Here is an 18,186-nt window from a genome sequence, read left to right as displayed (position 1 = left end):
CTCACCAAATGCTGTTCAGTAGATTTCGTTAGACACAAAGATCTTTATTTTCAACTGGGTTGATACAAATGAACGACACAATTTTGAACAGTGCAAACAGCGCGGCATCCCATTGCACATTGACCAATTTGACAAAAAATGTTTAATTGCCTCTATTTACCTCGACGCATCGCGTAAGCAGGAAGTAGTTCTGTTAGTTTTATGTTTCAGAACAAAATTATTTTCGATGAAATACAGTATGAAGTTTTTTATATATATTCTTTGGGGAGGGGGGGGTGGTTAAGAATGGAGGACTGTTTGTCGCAGGATCCAAAATGACGAAGAAAATATGCAACTAATAATAATATTTAAAAACAATTTCAATGTAATTCCTATTTACCATGAAGTTTGCAAAATACCCCTTTATTCCAATTGCCAACTGTTTCTTTAAATCCTGAGCTGCGCCAGGTGTGCAGTACAGATAGAGTTATTGGGGTATACTGCAATTTCGCTCTATTTAATACCAAAAATAAGTGATGTAAATATTGTATGCTTATCGATCGAAGGAGAATAAATTTACTGGAAATCCCCTGAAAAGAACTTGGTTCAGTTTGTCTTTGTTTCATGTCAAAAATCTTTTGCCCTTGTACAGTCAAGAGCGTTTGAGAGCTAGCCTTTCGTCACTGATAGAGCGTAAACGTTCGGACTGCGGTTTGCTGGCGCCAGCAGATTGTGTTCACGAACTTCATAACAGGTGGCACTGAGGAATTTCGCCCCCCGACTAGGAGTTCATCCAGATTCGTTAAATCAGTTTCTCTTCCCAAATGATGAAATGCGTCTCCGATTATGACTTTTTCTGTCTGTTTTGCTGATCAATGCACTCCTTGAAGGCTTTTACATGATCCTGGCACTTTCGCCAATCTTTATGTTCTTGAAAGCAGTCCTATTAAAAGTAGATATTCAATAACTGCGTTTTAGAATCAAGTACGGAACGAAAGAATCTGCATTTTTATGGCTCAAGGTCGTATGAACATGGCGGAGAGTGGAACAAATCAACTTCCTTTCTGGTGATGGAAATGTTTTAAGCAAAGCATAAGCTTTTGAAATTGTCGCGGAATCGAAAGTTTGACGTTTTTTCCCTGCGAAGTTCGGGTAGGAGAGAACCCTGGGAACGAGGCTTACTATTTAGGATGTTTAAAATCACATGGCAGAGTCCTGATTTCCCCTTCTGTGTTATCTTCTGGTTTTTACGGACTTATTAAGTGCTGACCTACCTTGCAAACTTTTGAAACGCGTCCCTGGCCTGTTGGGAGGGCACATAACCCCTAAAAGTATTTTGGGAAGATACCACAACTACCTTCCCTCTCCTCCCCAGCCATCCTCACCCCCTCCCCCACCTCGGTCCTGGTTCTTGACCAACATCGTCTACAATATCTTTTCAGGAAATGAATGATTTTCTAAAACAGACGTCTCTAATTTCCAAAACCTGTTAACTGTGCTTTTTGCAGCACACATATCATGCCTTACAGCTTACAGTATCTGAGTATCGGTCAGTACACAGAGCAGTTCCCGAATGCCGATTTTTCTCTTGGCTTACCAACAATGCGTAATGAAGGTCGGCACATCCTGATTTTTGTATCCTGCTGTCAAACGGATCTTCCTCTTCTTCTTCATCTTCGTCCTCTTCCACTTTATCTTTTTGGGGAGGTTCGTTTTCTCTTTTTCTGTTCCCATGAAAAGATTTTCCGCCATGATGCGACATGACGGCAACAGAGACTATTGGTGTTTCATTACACAAAAAGTATTTTAAAATTAAGATGTTCGCTAGCAAATTGAAACGCAGGCTCAAAAATGAACAAACATGGCGGGTCTGCAATGTTTTGGTTGTGGGCAAGAATTTGGCTTCTTTCGTCGAGAGGTGAGTCTTATATATACTGTATTCAGAGGTACATGATTTTTAGGCAAGACATACTTAAACATTACAGGAACAGAATTATTTCGAATTCTAGTACCTCGTATCCAAACGTCCCAACATTTTAGGTTAACTTCTGTCTTGCCTTAGTACTAAAGACTAAAGATAATAAATGCTAAAAGCTTTAACATAAATTTTCAGCATGGCTGTAAGAAGTGTGGACGATTGTTTTGTTCTGGTTGTACCTCCTATTCCATGGTTCTCCCGGAACGTGGCTCAAAGAAAATGAAAGTTTGTTTTCAGTGCTTCAAAAATGCTACAAGGTGATGTGAGTGAAATTTGTAGGAGTAATAAATATACCTATAATTTCACTGCGTTTTCCGATTTTTTAAGGGTCAGTTAAGTTTGCTAAGTTTTTCTCGCAAATCGTATCATTTTCTCTAGTAATACAAAGAAGGAAGTTCAAAACGCAGATGGGGATAACTTGAATGACTTAAACAAGAATACAGATATACTCAGACCTGGTCAAAGCTCATTTCAGGTAACTAACATCATCATTGTTACTATATAAATTTTTAAAAAAAAAGTTAAGGAGAGCCTGGAGGAATGCCCTATAAAAAAGGGGGTCATTTGAAAATTTTAAACCATATCATTTTTTAACCTATAGCTTACAGCTTCACTTGTAATCATCACCATCATCATCTTTTTCTGTTAGCCAAGATTCTTGAAACACCTTCTTTACACACCTCTCTAACAGTCATCACAGTGTACTGTTTCTGAACCCCAATAACATTCCACTGTCCCTTGATGTGATGCTGGGAAAGGATAGCATAATTTGATAGATTTCACTGAGAGCATTGGCAAAGAAAGTCATGTCCGATAGCCCGGGGCTAGTTGATATTGCTATTGGGCTAGTGACTTTTGTTCTTAACTTGCCCAACAAGTGAACTTTTTTGTGGAAAATTCAAATTAGAGAAAGATAGTAATCAATCCTGCTAATCAAAAAAGGTTTTGCGGCTAGTTGAAATGACTTGTGGGCTAGTACATGCTAGCTACAGCTTGCCCAAATGTCAGGCTGTAAAACTGACTGAGAGGCAGTTTGGTCTCCACCATATTAGGTAGAATATCGTTTCACCTTTGATATGGTAGCAGTGCCCTCCAAAATACACCCTTTCTTGCTTAAGCATGTGGGAGACAGGTAGCAAATTATCATAGAGCTCCTTTACAGTAGCATGCTGTGCAAACATGAAACACTGGTTTCCTCTGATAAACAGTTAGTACAGTGGAAGCCCTTGCAAGTGGACAGTCAGTCAGTCAGTCAGTCTCAGGATGTGAAAAAGGTGTCCATAATTGGAGTGGCCACCCACGGGAATGTGAAAATACAGAGTTTGTATTTGTAGTTGCGAAAAAATTAAAATGAGGCTTTGTGAAAGCCGCCATAAGTATAGCTGTCTGCATATGAAACTGTTCATTAGGAGAGCTTCTACTGTACGCAGTTGTTTAAATGTCTTTACTGTGGCCAATGTTTTTGTCCATTCACTTGACAAAACTGTCATCTTTTTGCACCTCTGTCCTAAGGGGTTTGCATGCTGAAATTGCTTTGTTCATGATTCTCAAATATCTCAATCAGAAACCTGCAACAAGTGGACCACCCAGAACAAATATTCCCATTTCTTCATCTGCAAGTAATGAGAATTTGTCAGTTGATCCAGATGAAGCAATAAGAAAAAGACTTGCAGAGCTAAGGACAGACAGTGCTGCTTCTGAAGGTACTCTCACTAAAGGGCAAAATTGCTGAATTTTGATAGACCTTTGTCTAATATTATTTAAATCCGGTGGACCAATAATTATTAACATTCTACCATGCCTTCAAGTTTGTTTTCAACTGAATTATTAAATGATACTTTATTATAATATTGTCTTTTTTTTTTATTTTGTTTTTTTATGAGGCATTTCTTAACTACACCTTCCAAAATCTCCTTTATAAATTATGTTTTACAGACAATTCTCCTGCATCAAAAGTCACAGATGAAGATATAGGACAAAGGTTTGAGAATCTCACGGGAAGAAAAGCAACATCAATGCAGAATTCAGATGTAATTATCAGCTGTTAAAAAAGGAAGATTGTTAACTTTGTTCGGTACTGATTGTACCATACTTAAAGCTTTTTTTGTTTGTTTGTCTGTAGATCAATGCTCCTAAACCAAAAAAATCTGAAGCAGAGGAGATTGATGACTTAATGAAGCAAATGGTAACAGAAACAAAGCTTGATGAGGATCATGACAAAAACACAACTAGAATTACAGACAAAGAAATTGAAGAAAGACTTGCAAAACTAAAAGACTTGGACCCAAGTGAGGGGAAAATATTTTAGCTTTAATTCTTTTATATTCTACAGACATTGTTAGACAGAACACATTTAGTAAAATTGGCATGTCAGTACCCTTCTTTTGTCTAATCTGTCCTTTTGAGAGTTTTCTGTTTGTTGTTTGAGCTGTTTATTGTGTTTTCAACTGTGGACGTTTTCTTAACATGTTAGGTCTTACAAATCAACCAAAAGGGAGGGAGTTTGACAGTGATGAAGATGATGAAACAGCGAGTCAACGATACCTTAAACAGGTACCTCTTCTTAGAAGTCTGGTCATTAACAAAATGACACTTTAATAATTCCAGATCCTATTTAATTGTGATTTGTTTTTGTGATGCACTTGTTATCTGTACATTAAGGGGTTGTAATCAGCAAATTGTTAAATTTGTAAAAACACACCGGTTGGAACCTTGTAAATGTGGCTGCTGGTCAGGTATTTATAGGGGATATAGTTGGTTGAGGTGAATGATGGCTTTTTTCCTTAACCCTTTAAGCATCAATATCCACAAATAAATTCTCCAAACTGATCTCTATACATTTCCTTTAAGAATTAGTTTGGAGAAATTGGTAAAAGATCAGAGATTTTTCTCTTTGTGATCATTTGATTAATTCTCGTAGATGTTGCACTCGACAATCTGTGGATATTGTTAGGAGAAAATTGATGTTGGTCACTATTGGGACTTAAAGGGTTAATGAACTCCTCATGGGAACCAAACCTAGAGTATTGGCCCCTGCCTTCCTAAGTCATGCCTTCCTAGAGTCATTAATATTTTCCATTCATTCTTTTCAAGACCTGTACCTCTTTAAGATGGGCCAGTAGAGCCAGTTCCTACAGTTTTAGCTTGAGAAAACGGCCAAAATTATGTAACACTACCACTGTTTTCCCCGCGAAAATGATGTCTGAGACCAAACACAGAAATTTCTTACTGATGAAATGTCACTACCCAGATCTGGGTAGTGCCTCTGATTGGTTGTGCCATGTGGAAAATTTGCTTTAGCCAATCAGAAGCACTACCCAGATCTGGGTACTGAATTTCTGCACTCATTTCTCAGACGTCATTTCACGGGGAAACCAGTAGTGGTGTCGCAAATGTCAGCTTTTTTTCTCAGCCTACTGCAGCAGTTTCCATCTCAAAAGGAATTGAATGTACTACATGTAATGATTCAGCTGTGGGTTTGCATGTAGAAAAGTGGTCATCTGTCAGGGTTGTATTATACATTGCTGTCGACCATGAAAATACACAGATCAGGTTAAGCAACTGCTAAATAACAGTGATGTGATTTTTTTTTCTAAAGATTTTAGGAGAAGTAGCATTGGAGTTAAAAACTGATGACATTGGTGAGTGAATAAAGTGACATCTACTGTTGTTGAAGTGGGTATATGCAAGCGGCAATGTGTTCAAGTTTAGAAGAGATCAGCATTCGTTAGAGATCTTCTAGGAGGGGAGGAGGGTTGGAGACATACATCCTCTAAACATTTTGAAAATTTTTCCAAATTATTTTGCCCAGAATTTACTCTCTAGCTCTCAAGCCATCAGTTGTAATTCCAAGATGGTGTTCACAGGACATTCCCAGACAAAGAAGGCTCTCGGGTCAAATCCATGAAAGGGATGGTATAGTGGAGGTTGAATTTCCAAATGTTTTTTCTTTGTCTTACACAATGTTTTTAAGTTATTATTCTTCCTCTCTTTCTCCCTTATTCTTCAGGCATATGTATTATTTTTTGTTTGGTTATGGTTTATCAAGGTTAAAGTAACTAATCATGGCCCAGTTGAGCACCTTTTCAAGGGCTGTTTTTACAAGGGTAAAGGCCTTATAAAAGCAAGGTTATTGAACTTGACAAAATATGTCACAGTTCTCTCTCTATTTTCTTTTAAGCTTGAGCAAACATTCTGTAGTCTTTTGTTGTACTGTTTAAGTTCACAGTTAAAGCAAACTTTTATTTAAACTATCCCATATTTAGGTCTGTTTTAATTTGAAAAAAAAAACCTCATTTTTAACAACATTTTATTTCCATAAACAGGTGAACATACAATAGGCAACTCCAGTAAGTCAAGCAAACCCCAAAAACCAGGAAAATCAAGGGTAGGTATAAGAGTGTAAAATTAATGTTGTGGCTCAATTTTATCCTTGTGTAAATATTCTTTCCCTTTGTTTTGGGGTATGGTAATGTATGATATTAAGTTTGAAACAAAAGAAAATAAAATTTAAACCAAGGATAAAATTTAACCACAACATAGACATACATCTCTCATGACCTCTGGGTACCCTGCATAATTATGCTGGAACTTTAGAAGGAATTTTAGATAGGCACTAGGGAATATTGGATTTTTTTCAAGGTGCTGTAGAGAAATTGAGTTTTTGTTTATTGGCTCAGCATAATGGTAGACTAGCCACTTATTAAAAATAGAATAGATGCTTGGCACTAAATTTTTAACAGTTACATTACTTAAAACTTAAACATTAATAATCATTGATAATTGATAATTTTTGAATAATTATTAATGATTTTTTATTAATGAATATTAATAAATTTTAATCATGTTATTTATGTCAGTTAGGTTCGACTTGTTGGCCTTGCTAACCAATCTTACATCTGTTCATAGCCTACAGATTTCAACTCTGCCAGTACTCCATCAAAGCTTAGCAGTATATTCAGTAAGGATTACGAAGCAAACAGTGATGATGATGATGATGAATTACCTTGGTGCTGTATATGTAATGGAAATGCTGTACTGAGATGCCATGGTTGTGATGATGACTTGTATTGTCGAAGATGCTATAAGTAAGACATATTTGTTTTCTGTATGATTGCTTCTGTGCATACATCAATTTATTCTTTTCCCTTTTATTGATAATTTAAATTTGATTGTTGTTTTCCTTGTAGGGAGGGTCACAGTCGTGAAGATTACGAAGACCATGATATATCAGAGTACAGGCCTCCAAGAAAGAAAAGATGACATTATTAATCATCTATGCATCAATTTTAGAGCTTTAATGCAAAGATGGAATACTTGTTTTGTCTATATCTCTGGTAGTTCCTTCTGATTCCATAATCAAACGATAATTATTTATAATATTTAATTATTAATGTTTTAAGTGGTGACTGGTCTTCAGTTGGAATCAGAAACTTTTGCAAATCATCGGAAATGAGTAAAGACATTTCAGCGGTAACCAATATGCTGCTTTGCTTCCAGTGTTTAAACTACATCTAAGCAGTGATATAAAAAAGGTTCTATTACAGCATTATAATATGACAATAACTTTTTAGGAAAAAATGTGATGAGACAGGCTACTTTTTGGTCTAAGAGAACACAATTAAATTTTCATTAAAAGAAATTAAATTCATCTTTGTTTAATGAAGAAGCCATCCTTACCAACCCATCCTCCTTTTTCCCTATTACAATGCAAATGAAGGCACAGCATTACTTTTTTGCACAACACCTATATTTCAAGTACATTTAAACCTTTTCTTCTGGGTGCCTGGAAAATGATAAAAGTGTCATATTACAAAATTCAGATACTAACGTTTAAATTTTATTATAAACGCACAACTAAGAAAAAGTTGCCAGCATGCACACATGCATACATATATCAGGAACCGCGAAGGGGGTGGGGCTGGGGCTGGGGGGGAACTTAAGCACCCCCCCTCCCCAACACTTTTTCAGATGGTAAAGTAATTTTTTTTTACTTTGGTTATCCAGATCTGTCACTTACCACACAAACAAGGTTTAGTAATCTGAAAATACTGAACACCCACAAACAGAGAACAAACAAACTTTGTCTTGTAGCTGTTGCCAATGAGTTTGTAGCTCTTAATGACAATTAGAAAGGCAACCTTGGCACTTTCAGAAAATCCGACTTAAAAATGTCTGGGTGACACTCTACCGTTGTGTGTGTTGGTTTAGCTTCAAATTCTGTTCATTTAAATTTTGGTCTAATGTGGGGGCCAGGTTGTAACTTGTTGTTTTTATGTGCCGATGTAATAATTACAAATTTATTTTACTATTGGCAGTTTTAGATGCATTTATAGCCATTTCAGAAGACTTAAATTTGAAATTTTCCTGGGGGACATTCATTGCCCCCAGACCCCCTTAGTTTGCTCACACTTATGTGTTCGCATCAACCCTCCCACTTGAAAATCTGCTCCGCGGGCCCTGTATATACAAAATATATGAAGACTGATAAAGGCTGTGCTCTAGCAGTGCCCAGTGGCCCATAGACACCTAGCTTTTGCTAGGTGACTGGAAAATCCTGGTTTTATTCTTAGAAATCACAGACTTCACAAGTTCAGAGCACTGGGCTCCCTTCAATTTTTCTTAGAGCTCAGCCTTGATGACGTTGCTCAGTTTGAGAATAAAATAGTAATCATTTACAGATTACTGAAACACACTAAATATTGGCATTGAGTTGTATACACAAAACAATCCATTTGAAAATTATAGAAAAGCCTTGGCAGCCTTTTGGCTAACTGCATGGCAAGAAACTGTTATCTAGTAACATTACAGTAATAATAATATTATTACTTCTGGTTGTTGGAATCCATGGTCCTTTTTAGTCAGGCAGGGGTATGCCTTACTCTAATCAGAGTTCAAAAACATTCATTTCATGCCTTGATAAGGAAGTCATCTGACTAACTGTACTGTACTAATGTATTTGCAGGTGTCTTCAGTGCTGTTGCGTTTACAATCCAACTTTGCGTTTCAATGCTGTGTCAATAAGCTGCAAAATGCCTTACAACAATTGGTCCAATAATCTAACCAGAGCCTAAACAAACTTGATTTCCGTAGTTTTATTTGCAGAAGTATTAAAGAAAAATGAGCAACTCTCTCTTGGGATTCAGCCGGGGGATTCAGTAACTTCTCAAGTTTTCATTCATTCAATTTGCAATCGGGGTTCAGCTCTTGGCCTTAACTTTCATTTTGTCTCCTTTATTTTCTTCCATATCGGGTGCCATGTACCCAGGAATTGGTGGCGTCTCTGTTGGCCCTTTAAACTGAATTGGAAAGAAATCGTGGTTGACTTTGATCGCCTCGTGATAAAGAAACAACGAGGTTTTCTTCAGTTCTTTTAAAGCTTCTTCGCGACAGCGTTGCAGCTCTTGAATACGCTGCAGTTCTTCCTTATGTTGCTTCATTTTGTATCTTGACCACTGTTTTAACAACAAAGTTCTTCTCTCCTGCTCTTCATACGATAACTTGACTGGTTTTCTTATTCTTGGTGCTTCTAGCAACGCAGGATTTAGCAAGGACTCGTTGTCCATGGGCGGAACAACTTCGGTCGGTTTGCGAAATACCGGCTGATTTTTCTTCTTGTTAACAACGGTTGGGCCCTTTTTCTTCTTAAGACTTGGATTATGTCTTCCCGGCAAAGACTGGCGGATAACTAGGCCGCTAGAACGAACGAAGAATGAGAACATTCTTTTTTGTAAGAAAGCCGCCATGTTGATTTTGTGATACGCGCAGTGTCTCCTGGGAGCATATTTGCATCGGGGGGGTGGGGGGTGGGGGATGGGGGGAGGAGGTGTGTCAACAAAGTTTTTGAAATGTCTTATATTTTTGGTATTTTTAAAACCTGCTAAAATTCCAAGGTGTTTGTACTGTAGTATTTTGCAACAGACAGCAAATGGAAACCAGGGGTGAATTAAATTAATCACTAAAATGGAAAAATGCAATGGTCACATATTTTTTAAAAACAGAACTGTATGCAGGGCTGGCATTACGGCAAAGGGCTGATTTATTTTAGGCCAATATTTCGGTTAACAAAATTAGCCTTCTTCAGGGCCAGAGTTATACCCGGTATAGCCCGGTTAGCCCGAAATGAGAGAAGCAAAGGTCAGTTTTTGTCCACAGCAAAGAACAGGGGTTGGGGCGTTCGTTTTAACGAACCCGGGAGTCCCGAGCGGATATTTCTGAAAGATTCAGGTGTGGCTGAGCCGCATGCTTCCGCGGTTCTACCCCTTTTTTCTGCATTGCAGCCCTGAACAGGTGTTTTCCGGAGATAAAATGAGAAAAAGGCATACTTAATTTCAGAAAGCAAATTCAAATCCTAAGGGCTAACTGATTCTAGAAGCAATTTCTGTCCCCAGGGGTCAGACGAGACCCTTTCCCCTTCCCTGAAAGGGCCATTTTCACGATGCTGAGTTGATGCCATTTGACTTCACCTCGTTTTGCTTTCTTATTTAAATTTATCAATCCCCGTTGAGGTTTTAAAAAAGCAATAGTCCTAATCAGGCTTCTGTCTTAATTTGTATGAGAAAACTATTCTGGTATAGTTTAAAAAATAAATGGACGTCATTATGCGATTTGGGTGGTCAGTTAGCAGTATTCGTCTGTATCCTAGCTGCGCTCTCGCGCGCCCTCAAATTCCCCCTTCTCCTTCCCCTTCCCCTTTCAACGCCGGCCACGCAGGATAAGGCTATCACGGTGCATGCCTCGATATGCTTCAATCTCGTTTCCAGAGATCGAGGCTGCACCTGGAGAATAGTACCCGGGGCGGATAAAGGTTGCAACCTTTATTCGCCCTGATAGGACCATATAATCATCACGTCGTCACATGATAAAAAAACTGGGTTTTCTGCTATAGACAGCATAGCAGGCGGGTTAAGTTTTGAGCTTACGAATCAAAGCATTCTTGCCTTGATTTAAAGAAAATAGCCTACTAAAAAAAAAGAAACTCATGTATTTATCGCATGACCGAACAAAGATCGGCCCAGATGTGTTAAAAATTTCAAAGTCCAGGCCACTATGATTTTGCATGACGCCCTCGTGTTTACTCCTGTTCTCGGATATGACGTCACTTCCGTTATTGCTTTGACCTCCAGAATATTTTCTCACGAAAACGGTGATTGTCAGTTGATTCTGCTTTCTTTACGGTATCGGTTGGCATTTCGCTTTTAAAACAGATCTGATTTCGCTATTTTTGAGTATTTTGATTTACGTCATTGCAAAAGGGAAAATAAGGCCGCTCTCATGACTAGCGTGGATTCGCGTACGGGTCTGTTTCCAAAGAAGGGGTATTTGCCAACTGGAACAGACGAAAACATGTCAAATGGCGACATTGAACCGCAAGTGAGAACTCCGCCGAGAAAACCGAAGCCTTCTTATGAAAATATGGAAGATCGGACTTTTACAGACGATCCTATGGCCAACCATCAATATGAGGAACCCGTTGATATTCGTAGCAGAAATAGAGAGAGACCGATCCCTGGATCCAGCACGACAGGAGACAATCGCAGTAGGCCCAAGAGATCATCAAAGGGCGAAAATGACTTTGCAGATGGGTATCATCGAAGCGTGCTTCCAAATATCTTCAAGATTGTGATTTTTGCCTCATTTTTCTTGGCTTTGGCGGCTTTTCTTCTGGTTGTCTTTATTATGGCTGGGGTGATTACCACTTCAGAGTGTAATGGGTGTCAGAAAAATCTAGTGTCGGGACAAGACCCATCAGATTCGTCTATTGTTGCTAAGCCAGTTGAGGAGCGGTTGCGGGAAGAAATTAAAAAACTCAAATCAAACTTCAGCAAATTAGGCGCAGAGGTGAAAAGGAGGGATGAATCTATATCGAAGCTTCTAAAGGACGATTTCAAGCAAGCTGCCGAGATAGCCGAACTGGAGAGAAAAGCAAGCTATCGGGTGTTCGTCTTCAACGATACGACATTTAACATCAGTAGCTTTCTCGGGCCACAAATTGGCATCAAGGGCGAGAATGGACCTGACGGAATGACAGGAAAGACAGGCCCGGGAAATATGACTTCGTGTCGCTACATCAGCGAAGCGAGTGCCCCGTATACACCTGCTCCGTCGGGCAATGGTCAAAATGTGATCGTAACGGAGCCAATGGGAAAAAGAATAATCGGAGTCACTTGTTCCACGCGCGGAGCGTCTGAGTACAATTTAAAAAGCGTAGTGAACGCCGTTAATAATATGCGGCAGTACGAATGTGAATGCCGAGGAAAATCGAGCGTGTTTCCAGTTGGCGCTGGACAAGGTCTATGTATCATGCATTACTGGATCTGTGATTCGTTTTATTAGATTGAACTGACCAACGCAGCTGTCCGTTTCCCTCAACTGATTATTTATAACTATATAAATGCTGATTTACAATTTATCGCATTCGTAAATATGAAAAGATTTGGTGGTCGATTGATAATGAGTAAAATAAGCGAAAATTCTTCATTTTCGCTTACATAATTACCACAGTTATTAATCATAAAATTAGAACGTGGCTATTTGTTCATTTCCAATTTAGGATGATAAAAACCGGCTTCCGGGACAGGCACTGCTGTAAACATGAGAAAACAGTGTATTCTTATTAGAAATACCCAGCCCGTCTTTATTCATAAACGAGAGAATCTGCAGAGTCGTGTACTCGTATGACGGCTTGCACGAATTTTATCCGCACAGGAAAGACTTCACATATTTAAGAGTGACCGTAGAGTGATCGGACACGTACTACTCATTCCAAAATTCACCCCATGATCGCGAAAATCGTACATACTGAAAACTTTTCTTTTAACGAAACATTTGACAACAAACAGAAGGAGAAATACTATAGTCCTATGCTAACTGTACATAGTAAACATCAAAAGAGTAAAAGACTGGTTTTAGAGCCGGAATATATCAGGTACGAGATGTTCATGAGTCCAGTCCCTTGTCCAAATTTCCACCAAGTGGTGCCGGCTTACAGTGCCTGAACCGGTTCTTTTCATGTCAAATTATTTTTATGTGTAAAAAGCGCCAAGGACAGAAACAGTAATGATTTCTGGCCAATATTTATTGCCATTTCGGTGTTGTTAAAAATGTGTTAATGCTAGCTAGTCAACAACACCCGTCTTGCCATAGTTGTCAAACTTGAAACAATGCCAGTGTTTTGTAATAAAGAACTGTATTTTACTCGAATTGGTACGTTAAACTGAGTTACTTGTGAATTAATTTGATCAATTGTAATGCTAGACTACTCATATCCTCTCTATTTTCTTAACTGGAAATCTGGAAGGTCTGGGAGAGGGGGTGGAGAGGGGGCTGGGTCCCCCGTTCTTTGCCTTGTCGTTCGCGTGCTCAACGAATGAAAATATCGACGTCGCCAACGCGATTTCCTTCAGCCGTTTCTCTTGAACTTCGATCTTTTTGTTCGTCTGTTTAAACAAAGTTATTCACACTCAAGAGAGGATACAATAAGTTTTATCCACACGATTTAGCGTGAGTAACAACGCTAGGAAGAATAAAGCACCAGACTGAGATCATACGAAGTAGTACTGGGCGTAAATACAAAACCCTTCTTTTTAAAAAAATGATTCTCATGACATGTGACTGGTTATTCCGATCCCAACTGTTATGTCATAGTGCTCAAAATAATAAAAAGTAAACAGTATCATTGACGAAAAGGTTTCTTTTCTATCTATAATGGATTACATTGACCTACGCTCATGTGATTTCACGGTGATTTTGCTGAGTAATAGTAAATTAAGGTAAATTCCATGTTTGTTTTTCCTTCCATAAATCAGCATGTTTAATGATCGGACTATTTTTCACTGGTTTGAGGTACGTCTTTTAACCCAGCATCGGTCAGCATTGCCCCCGCGTCCTGGCTTCTAAATACCTTCCGATTATGCAGTTTCTCATGCGAATTCCGACATTTCTGGCCATCAACAAGTTCAGCCGCCCACAATCAAACTTTAACAAACAGTGAAAAAAATGAAAAACAAGAAGAAGAGGCTTGCGATCAGCTGAATATGTGAGGAGGATGTCAACCCAAGTTTCATAAGTAACCAGAGGCAAGAATTACATGCTTCTGAAAGAAAAAGAATCTGCTTATTAAGTCTAAGACAATGTGAAGCAGATCTTTTATTTAGTGTTCAATTACAAACTGGCCACCCAATTTCGTTCTTAAAGCTAAACGTTAAACTGACTATATTGTTTCCGTGATGGTCTCTACCTTTCGTAACAAGCCTTTGCCTTTCCGATAATCCTGATAGTAACTTTACTTTTGTCCCGGGGGGGGACACTTGGGTATTTTTTGGGTGGGTATGTGCCCCCTGGGACTCCAAATTGGCACCCCGTTCTAAAAAAATTTCCCCTAAAATTGATACCCCGTTCTAGAAATGGGCTAATTTTTTATACCCCGTTCTAGAATTCCCCCTAAAACTGATATCCCGTTCTAGAAATGGGCCAATCTTTTATACTCCGTTCTAGGGTGCAACAAGAGTACAACAGTTTGCTTGTTAACGCATTGAACCGTATTTTTAAAAGCAATCTGTCCTTGAATAAAAAAAAGTGAAATGGCTGCTTACAAAACTGGAGCTTTCGTACGTTCGAAATATTATACCCCGTTCTAGAAAACGCCTCTGAAATGGATTCCCCGTTCAAAATCAGGAGCTTCAAAATCACGACCCCGTTGGGCGGCACATACCCGTATAGGTAATGTATGGGAGTACCCCCCCCCCCCGGGACTTTTGTGCCATAAAACGTTATATCACTCCAAGGTCAGAGCCCAAGTTAGCCTTCCCCGCAGGCGTTTTTAGGAGAGCTCGTATTTCTTCCCTTGTGGGGAGGGAAGAAATACGAGCTCCCCTAAAAACGCCTGCGGAGGAGGCTCAGCCTAGGTTACGTCACGGCGATACTGTCAGACGTTTTAGTTTACCAACAAAACTGAACTGGATCACTGCGAAAGGTCGCACTGTTGAAATTAAAATTACTGCTACAGCAGCGTTATTAATAGGAGTTAAAAAGAGGTCGACAAACATGTGACCACCCATAACATGCTGATTCACTGAGAACGCCCAGGAAGAAAAACAAATCGCTAAAGTCCTTAAACAGTGCAAACAGTACAGAGATCAAATAGAGGAAATAACAAGATCCCTCCCTTAATTCATCTTATATATCAAAACCTAATATTAGCCTACAGCATTTCTTGATTTTATCGACTAATCGAACATTTAAACCGAGGAACTTTGATCCCACGTTCCTGTACAAGAAGTTTCCGTCTTTTTACTGTTACTACATCATGAACTTTCTTGAAACGCGAATGGAAATGTAACAAAATGAACGAAATAGAAAAAAAAAACAATCACAAATTACTGTCGGCGAACTTCCTTATTACTCACAGGAAAAATACAGATAAAAAGCTGTCCACACACTAGAGGAAGAAACTATACTTAAAACTGAAGGCAAGGTTGATCAACCAGACATCAGCGACTATTTTCCTCTCCCCAGTCTCCCTACGACACAGAGAGGTTACTACGGAGGAGAGAAATTATCTTTGCATGAACTCTGTATGACTTTCAGTTTTAAAGTGTTTTCAATTCGGAATGTCTTCTTGGGCAGAATGTTTGTTCTTAAAGGAATTGATGAATCAGAGTAGTCATTAGAGAAATCAAATAAAGGTTGCCGTAACACCTTCGAACTTCCGTTTCGATTCTTGCACCTGGCAACGGCGGATGTCTTTGTTTCTTTCGGTTTTCTGTGATAAGGATCAAAAATGAGAATATAGAATTTGCTAGCTTTCCTGTGGCCTGCTTGGACAGCGGCCAAAATTCGCAAAGAAAATTAACCAGACAAACTGATTCATGCTAAATTATATACATAAATTCTATTTTGAGTGAATCTACTAAACAATGGCTTCATTCAAGAGAAAGTGACTAGAAAAGGGTGATTTCTGTTTTAGGTTTCCGTTAATAGTCCTGTGTCAATTCAGAAGGAACCGTCCGATTTAAAACCCACTAAGGCATACGAGCCATTTGAAATAGAGATGGTTTTCAACAAATCCAGAGAGATGAGATAATGAATATATTAATTTCATATATAGAACGCAGAGGGTGTAGAGGGGGTGCACTCGTCTCTTGCTCTACTTCAACACCAATAAACCAGATAGTTTTCTTTTTTTTGCAGAATACCAGTTGTAATAGAAAACCGCAGGTCATCTCAGTGGGGGTGCGCACCCCCTGCACCCCCCCCTTATATCCGCCCCTGAGTAATCCTCTACGTATAGATTTTTGTAACAGCTCATTTGCAGCAATAATAATAATAATGAGTTTATTTATATTTATACAGCCTTATTTCACTAAATGCTCATAACGATTTACAAATCATTATGCAAAATCTCTGCTACGAAATCTATTTACAATGAGTAATCTAGAAACAAAAACTGATTACATATAATTGAGTAATCGGAGCTTAGAAGAGTGCGTTCGATATGTTTGTAAGGCGTACGTACAGGTAATTAGGGTTTGCGTTGACGTACCTCGAACGCAAAAATCCAGGCATAAAGAGTGTTGTTGTTGTTTTTGTTAATGTTGCGGTTGACGTTCATGCATTTTCAAAACTGTGTTGCCCTAAAAATCGTCTCTGCGAATCGTCCCGTGTAACATTACCATAAATTAAGCGGCCAATAAAAGAACAAAATAGAAATAAAGAAAAATCTCATTTTTTATTTCTTAGTGTTTGTCAGTTTTGCACGCAGTACATTCTTACGTAACCCAGATGTGAAGGGCATGGTCATTCACATGATCACATAAGCAGGACCTCCTGTGCCAAGTTGTTAGGGAGCAGTGCTTCCTAGTTATTCCCTGTAAAACGGTACTTTTCTTTCTTTTTGTAGGACGTGCCTTTTTTCAGTTTCCAGCTGAGAAACAGTAATTCAAAACAGTTTTTAAATTCTGTGTTAGAAATAACTCACGTTTCACTTTTGGGTATGGAGGGAGAGAAGCGACGACCGGAAATACGTCTGCTCTTCGCAGGTTAGCTTAAGCCCAGCTTCTTCTACGCTATTAAACAAGCATTATCGACGTCTCCTGTGTACGGCCGAGTAATTATAGTTTTGGCTTATGTCTCTCAGCTAAATCAAACCGCTACATATCACTGGCCTTCAATTTTTTCATCCTCCTCAAAGAGCTCTTAGATCTTAGATCCCCTTATAGCACTGATTTCCTTGCGTCTACTCCAGAATGTTCCCTCAAATTTGATGACTACTTCCCAGCATGAAGCATGCGGGAATACCACGATCAGCTGAGAAAAAAAAAACATCTTTAACCTTCTACATCCAACACTGAGTCGATAACAGTCAATGTAGAAGGAAAGTACAGTTTTTCTTTGGAGTCTAAAGATACTAAAAAATCATAAAGGTCCAGTGTGACTTTTCAAAGGATACCTATTCAGAAATTCTTTCGTATGGCAGTATGTATTTTTTGTATTTTTTGTATTTTATATTACATGAAGGCATGAGCGGAAGCCATTTCGGGGACGTGAGGGTAAAAGATGTACCACAAAGTTGTGAAAAAAAAAAAAAATCCGGCCTTTTAACTATACTGATTCATGAAAACGCCCGGGAAGTGAAACAAATACTTCCCGAAAATTTAATCCGAATTTATCTCAGAATTACCATCACTCTGCAAAATCACATGAGTACTGAAAAATTTTATCAATATTTACATAAAAAAAAAATTTTCTTCGCCATTTGTAGGGTTGCCTTACTTTTTAAAATCATTTCCTTAAAATGGGTTACAAGGGGTTGCACATTTAGAAATGAAGAGAGCATAAGTTAACGGACACTTGGTATTGTAGTTATAAACCTTCATTGCGTGCACTTGACACTGCGGCCACAGTATGAACAGCAAAAGGTGAACCATTTTAGCTGTAGGTGCGCCCTTGCCGAATTTCCGTTAATAGTATTCTACAATGGTGCGATTTGAGCATTAGTCGCGGAAGAGCAAAAGCCGGCACATGTTTGGTATCCGTTGTGTACATTGAAAAATAGAAACTGAAAATAGAATCAAAATAGAATTGCTTTCGTAACTGGGTGCGGGTTGTTTGGTTATTTTTATAGCTTGATCTTGTGTTAGTTAAGCAATTTAGCCTTCCTTATTACGAGAAATCTAAACAAAATAAATTTGATATAAAAACAACTTTTATTTCAGACAGATTACGAAACA

The 18,186-nt window shown here is 38.6% G+C and overlaps 4 protein-coding genes across 5 annotated transcripts; 2 read left to right on the top strand and 2 right to left on the bottom strand.

Annotated features, from left to right (window-relative positions):
• Nucleotides 1-54: 54 nt before the first annotated feature.
• Nucleotides 55-1,753, bottom strand: LOC140942504 (uncharacterized). Its single transcript, XM_073391417.1, has 2 exons — nucleotides 1,577-1,753; nucleotides 55-922 (listed from the first exon to the last, which is right to left on the bottom strand). Exons 1-2 carry the CDS (start codon nucleotides 1,739-1,741, stop codon nucleotides 824-826), a joined length of 264 nt encoding a protein of 87 aa, XP_073247518.1. The 5' UTR covers nucleotides 1,742-1,753; the 3' UTR covers nucleotides 55-823.
• Nucleotides 1,754-1,825: 72 nt separating this feature from the next.
• On the top strand, nucleotides 1,826-7,482 carry LOC140942501 (abscission/NoCut checkpoint regulator-like). 2 transcript variants are annotated; one of them, XM_073391415.1, is made up of 11 exons: nucleotides 1,826-1,897; nucleotides 2,093-2,214; nucleotides 2,336-2,432; nucleotides 3,522-3,660; nucleotides 3,893-3,987; nucleotides 4,080-4,245; nucleotides 4,431-4,486; nucleotides 5,556-5,598; nucleotides 6,283-6,344; nucleotides 6,866-7,044; nucleotides 7,147-7,482. In XM_073391415.1, exons 1-11 carry the CDS (start codon nucleotides 1,841-1,843, stop codon nucleotides 7,217-7,219), a joined length of 1,089 nt encoding a protein of 362 aa, XP_073247516.1. In that variant the 5' UTR covers nucleotides 1,826-1,840; the 3' UTR covers nucleotides 7,220-7,482. The 2 variants fall into 2 exon arrangements, with proteins under 2 accessions (XP_073247516.1, XP_073247515.1); XM_073391414.1 differs by having other exon boundaries at nucleotides 4,431-4,510.
• A 116-nt stretch (nucleotides 7,483-7,598) lies between these two features.
• Nucleotides 7,599-9,710, bottom strand: LOC140942502 (large ribosomal subunit protein mL40-like). The gene has a single exon (XM_073391416.1). It carries the CDS (start codon nucleotides 9,700-9,702, stop codon nucleotides 9,157-9,159), a length of 546 nt encoding a protein of 181 aa, XP_073247517.1. The 5' UTR covers nucleotides 9,703-9,710; the 3' UTR covers nucleotides 7,599-9,156.
• A 1,382-nt stretch (nucleotides 9,711-11,092) lies between these two features.
• LOC140943195 (uncharacterized) lies at nucleotides 11,093-12,880 on the top strand. Its single transcript, XM_073392265.1, has one exon. The coding sequence runs from the start codon at nucleotides 11,231-11,233 to the stop codon at nucleotides 12,290-12,292; it is 1,062 nt and encodes a 353-aa protein (XP_073248366.1). The 5' UTR covers nucleotides 11,093-11,230; the 3' UTR covers nucleotides 12,293-12,880.
• Nucleotides 12,881-18,186: the final 5,306 nt, after the last annotated feature.

This window comes from Porites lutea, chromosome 7, assembly GCF_958299795.1.
Source record: "Porites lutea chromosome 7, jaPorLute2.1, whole genome shotgun sequence".
Lineage (NCBI taxonomy): Eukaryota > Metazoa > Cnidaria > Anthozoa > Scleractinia > Poritidae > Porites > Porites lutea.
The sequence above is the reverse complement of the archived record's forward strand: the minus strand, read 5'-3'. Positions and strand labels throughout refer to the sequence as shown.

Excerpts from the sequence above, each read along its gene's own strand:
- LOC140942504 (XM_073391417.1), bottom strand. The coding sequence starts at position 1,741 with ATGTCGCATCATGGCGGAAAATCTTTTCATGGGAACAGAAAAAGAGAA. Across the intron at positions 923-1,576 it reads ACCTTCATTACGCATTGTTG|GACTGCTTTCAAGAACATAA; the intron begins GTAAGCCAAGAG and ends TACTTTTAATAG.
- LOC140942501 (XM_073391414.1), top strand. The coding sequence starts at position 1,841 with ATGGCGGGTCTGCAATGTTTTGGTTGTGGGCAAGAATTTGGCTTCTTT. Across the intron at positions 4,511-5,555 it reads GTCAACGATACCTTAAACAG|ATTTTAGGAGAAGTAGCATT; the intron begins GTACCTCTTCTT and ends TTTTTTCTAAAG. Across the intron at positions 6,345-6,865 it reads AAAAACCAGGAAAATCAAGG|CCTACAGATTTCAACTCTGC; the intron begins GTAGGTATAAGA and ends ATCTGTTCATAG.
- LOC140942502 (XM_073391416.1), bottom strand. The coding sequence starts at position 9,702 with ATGGCGGCTTTCTTACAAAAAAGAATGTTCTCATTCTTCGTTCGTTCT.
- LOC140943195 (XM_073392265.1), top strand. The coding sequence starts at position 11,231 with ATGACTAGCGTGGATTCGCGTACGGGTCTGTTTCCAAAGAAGGGGTAT.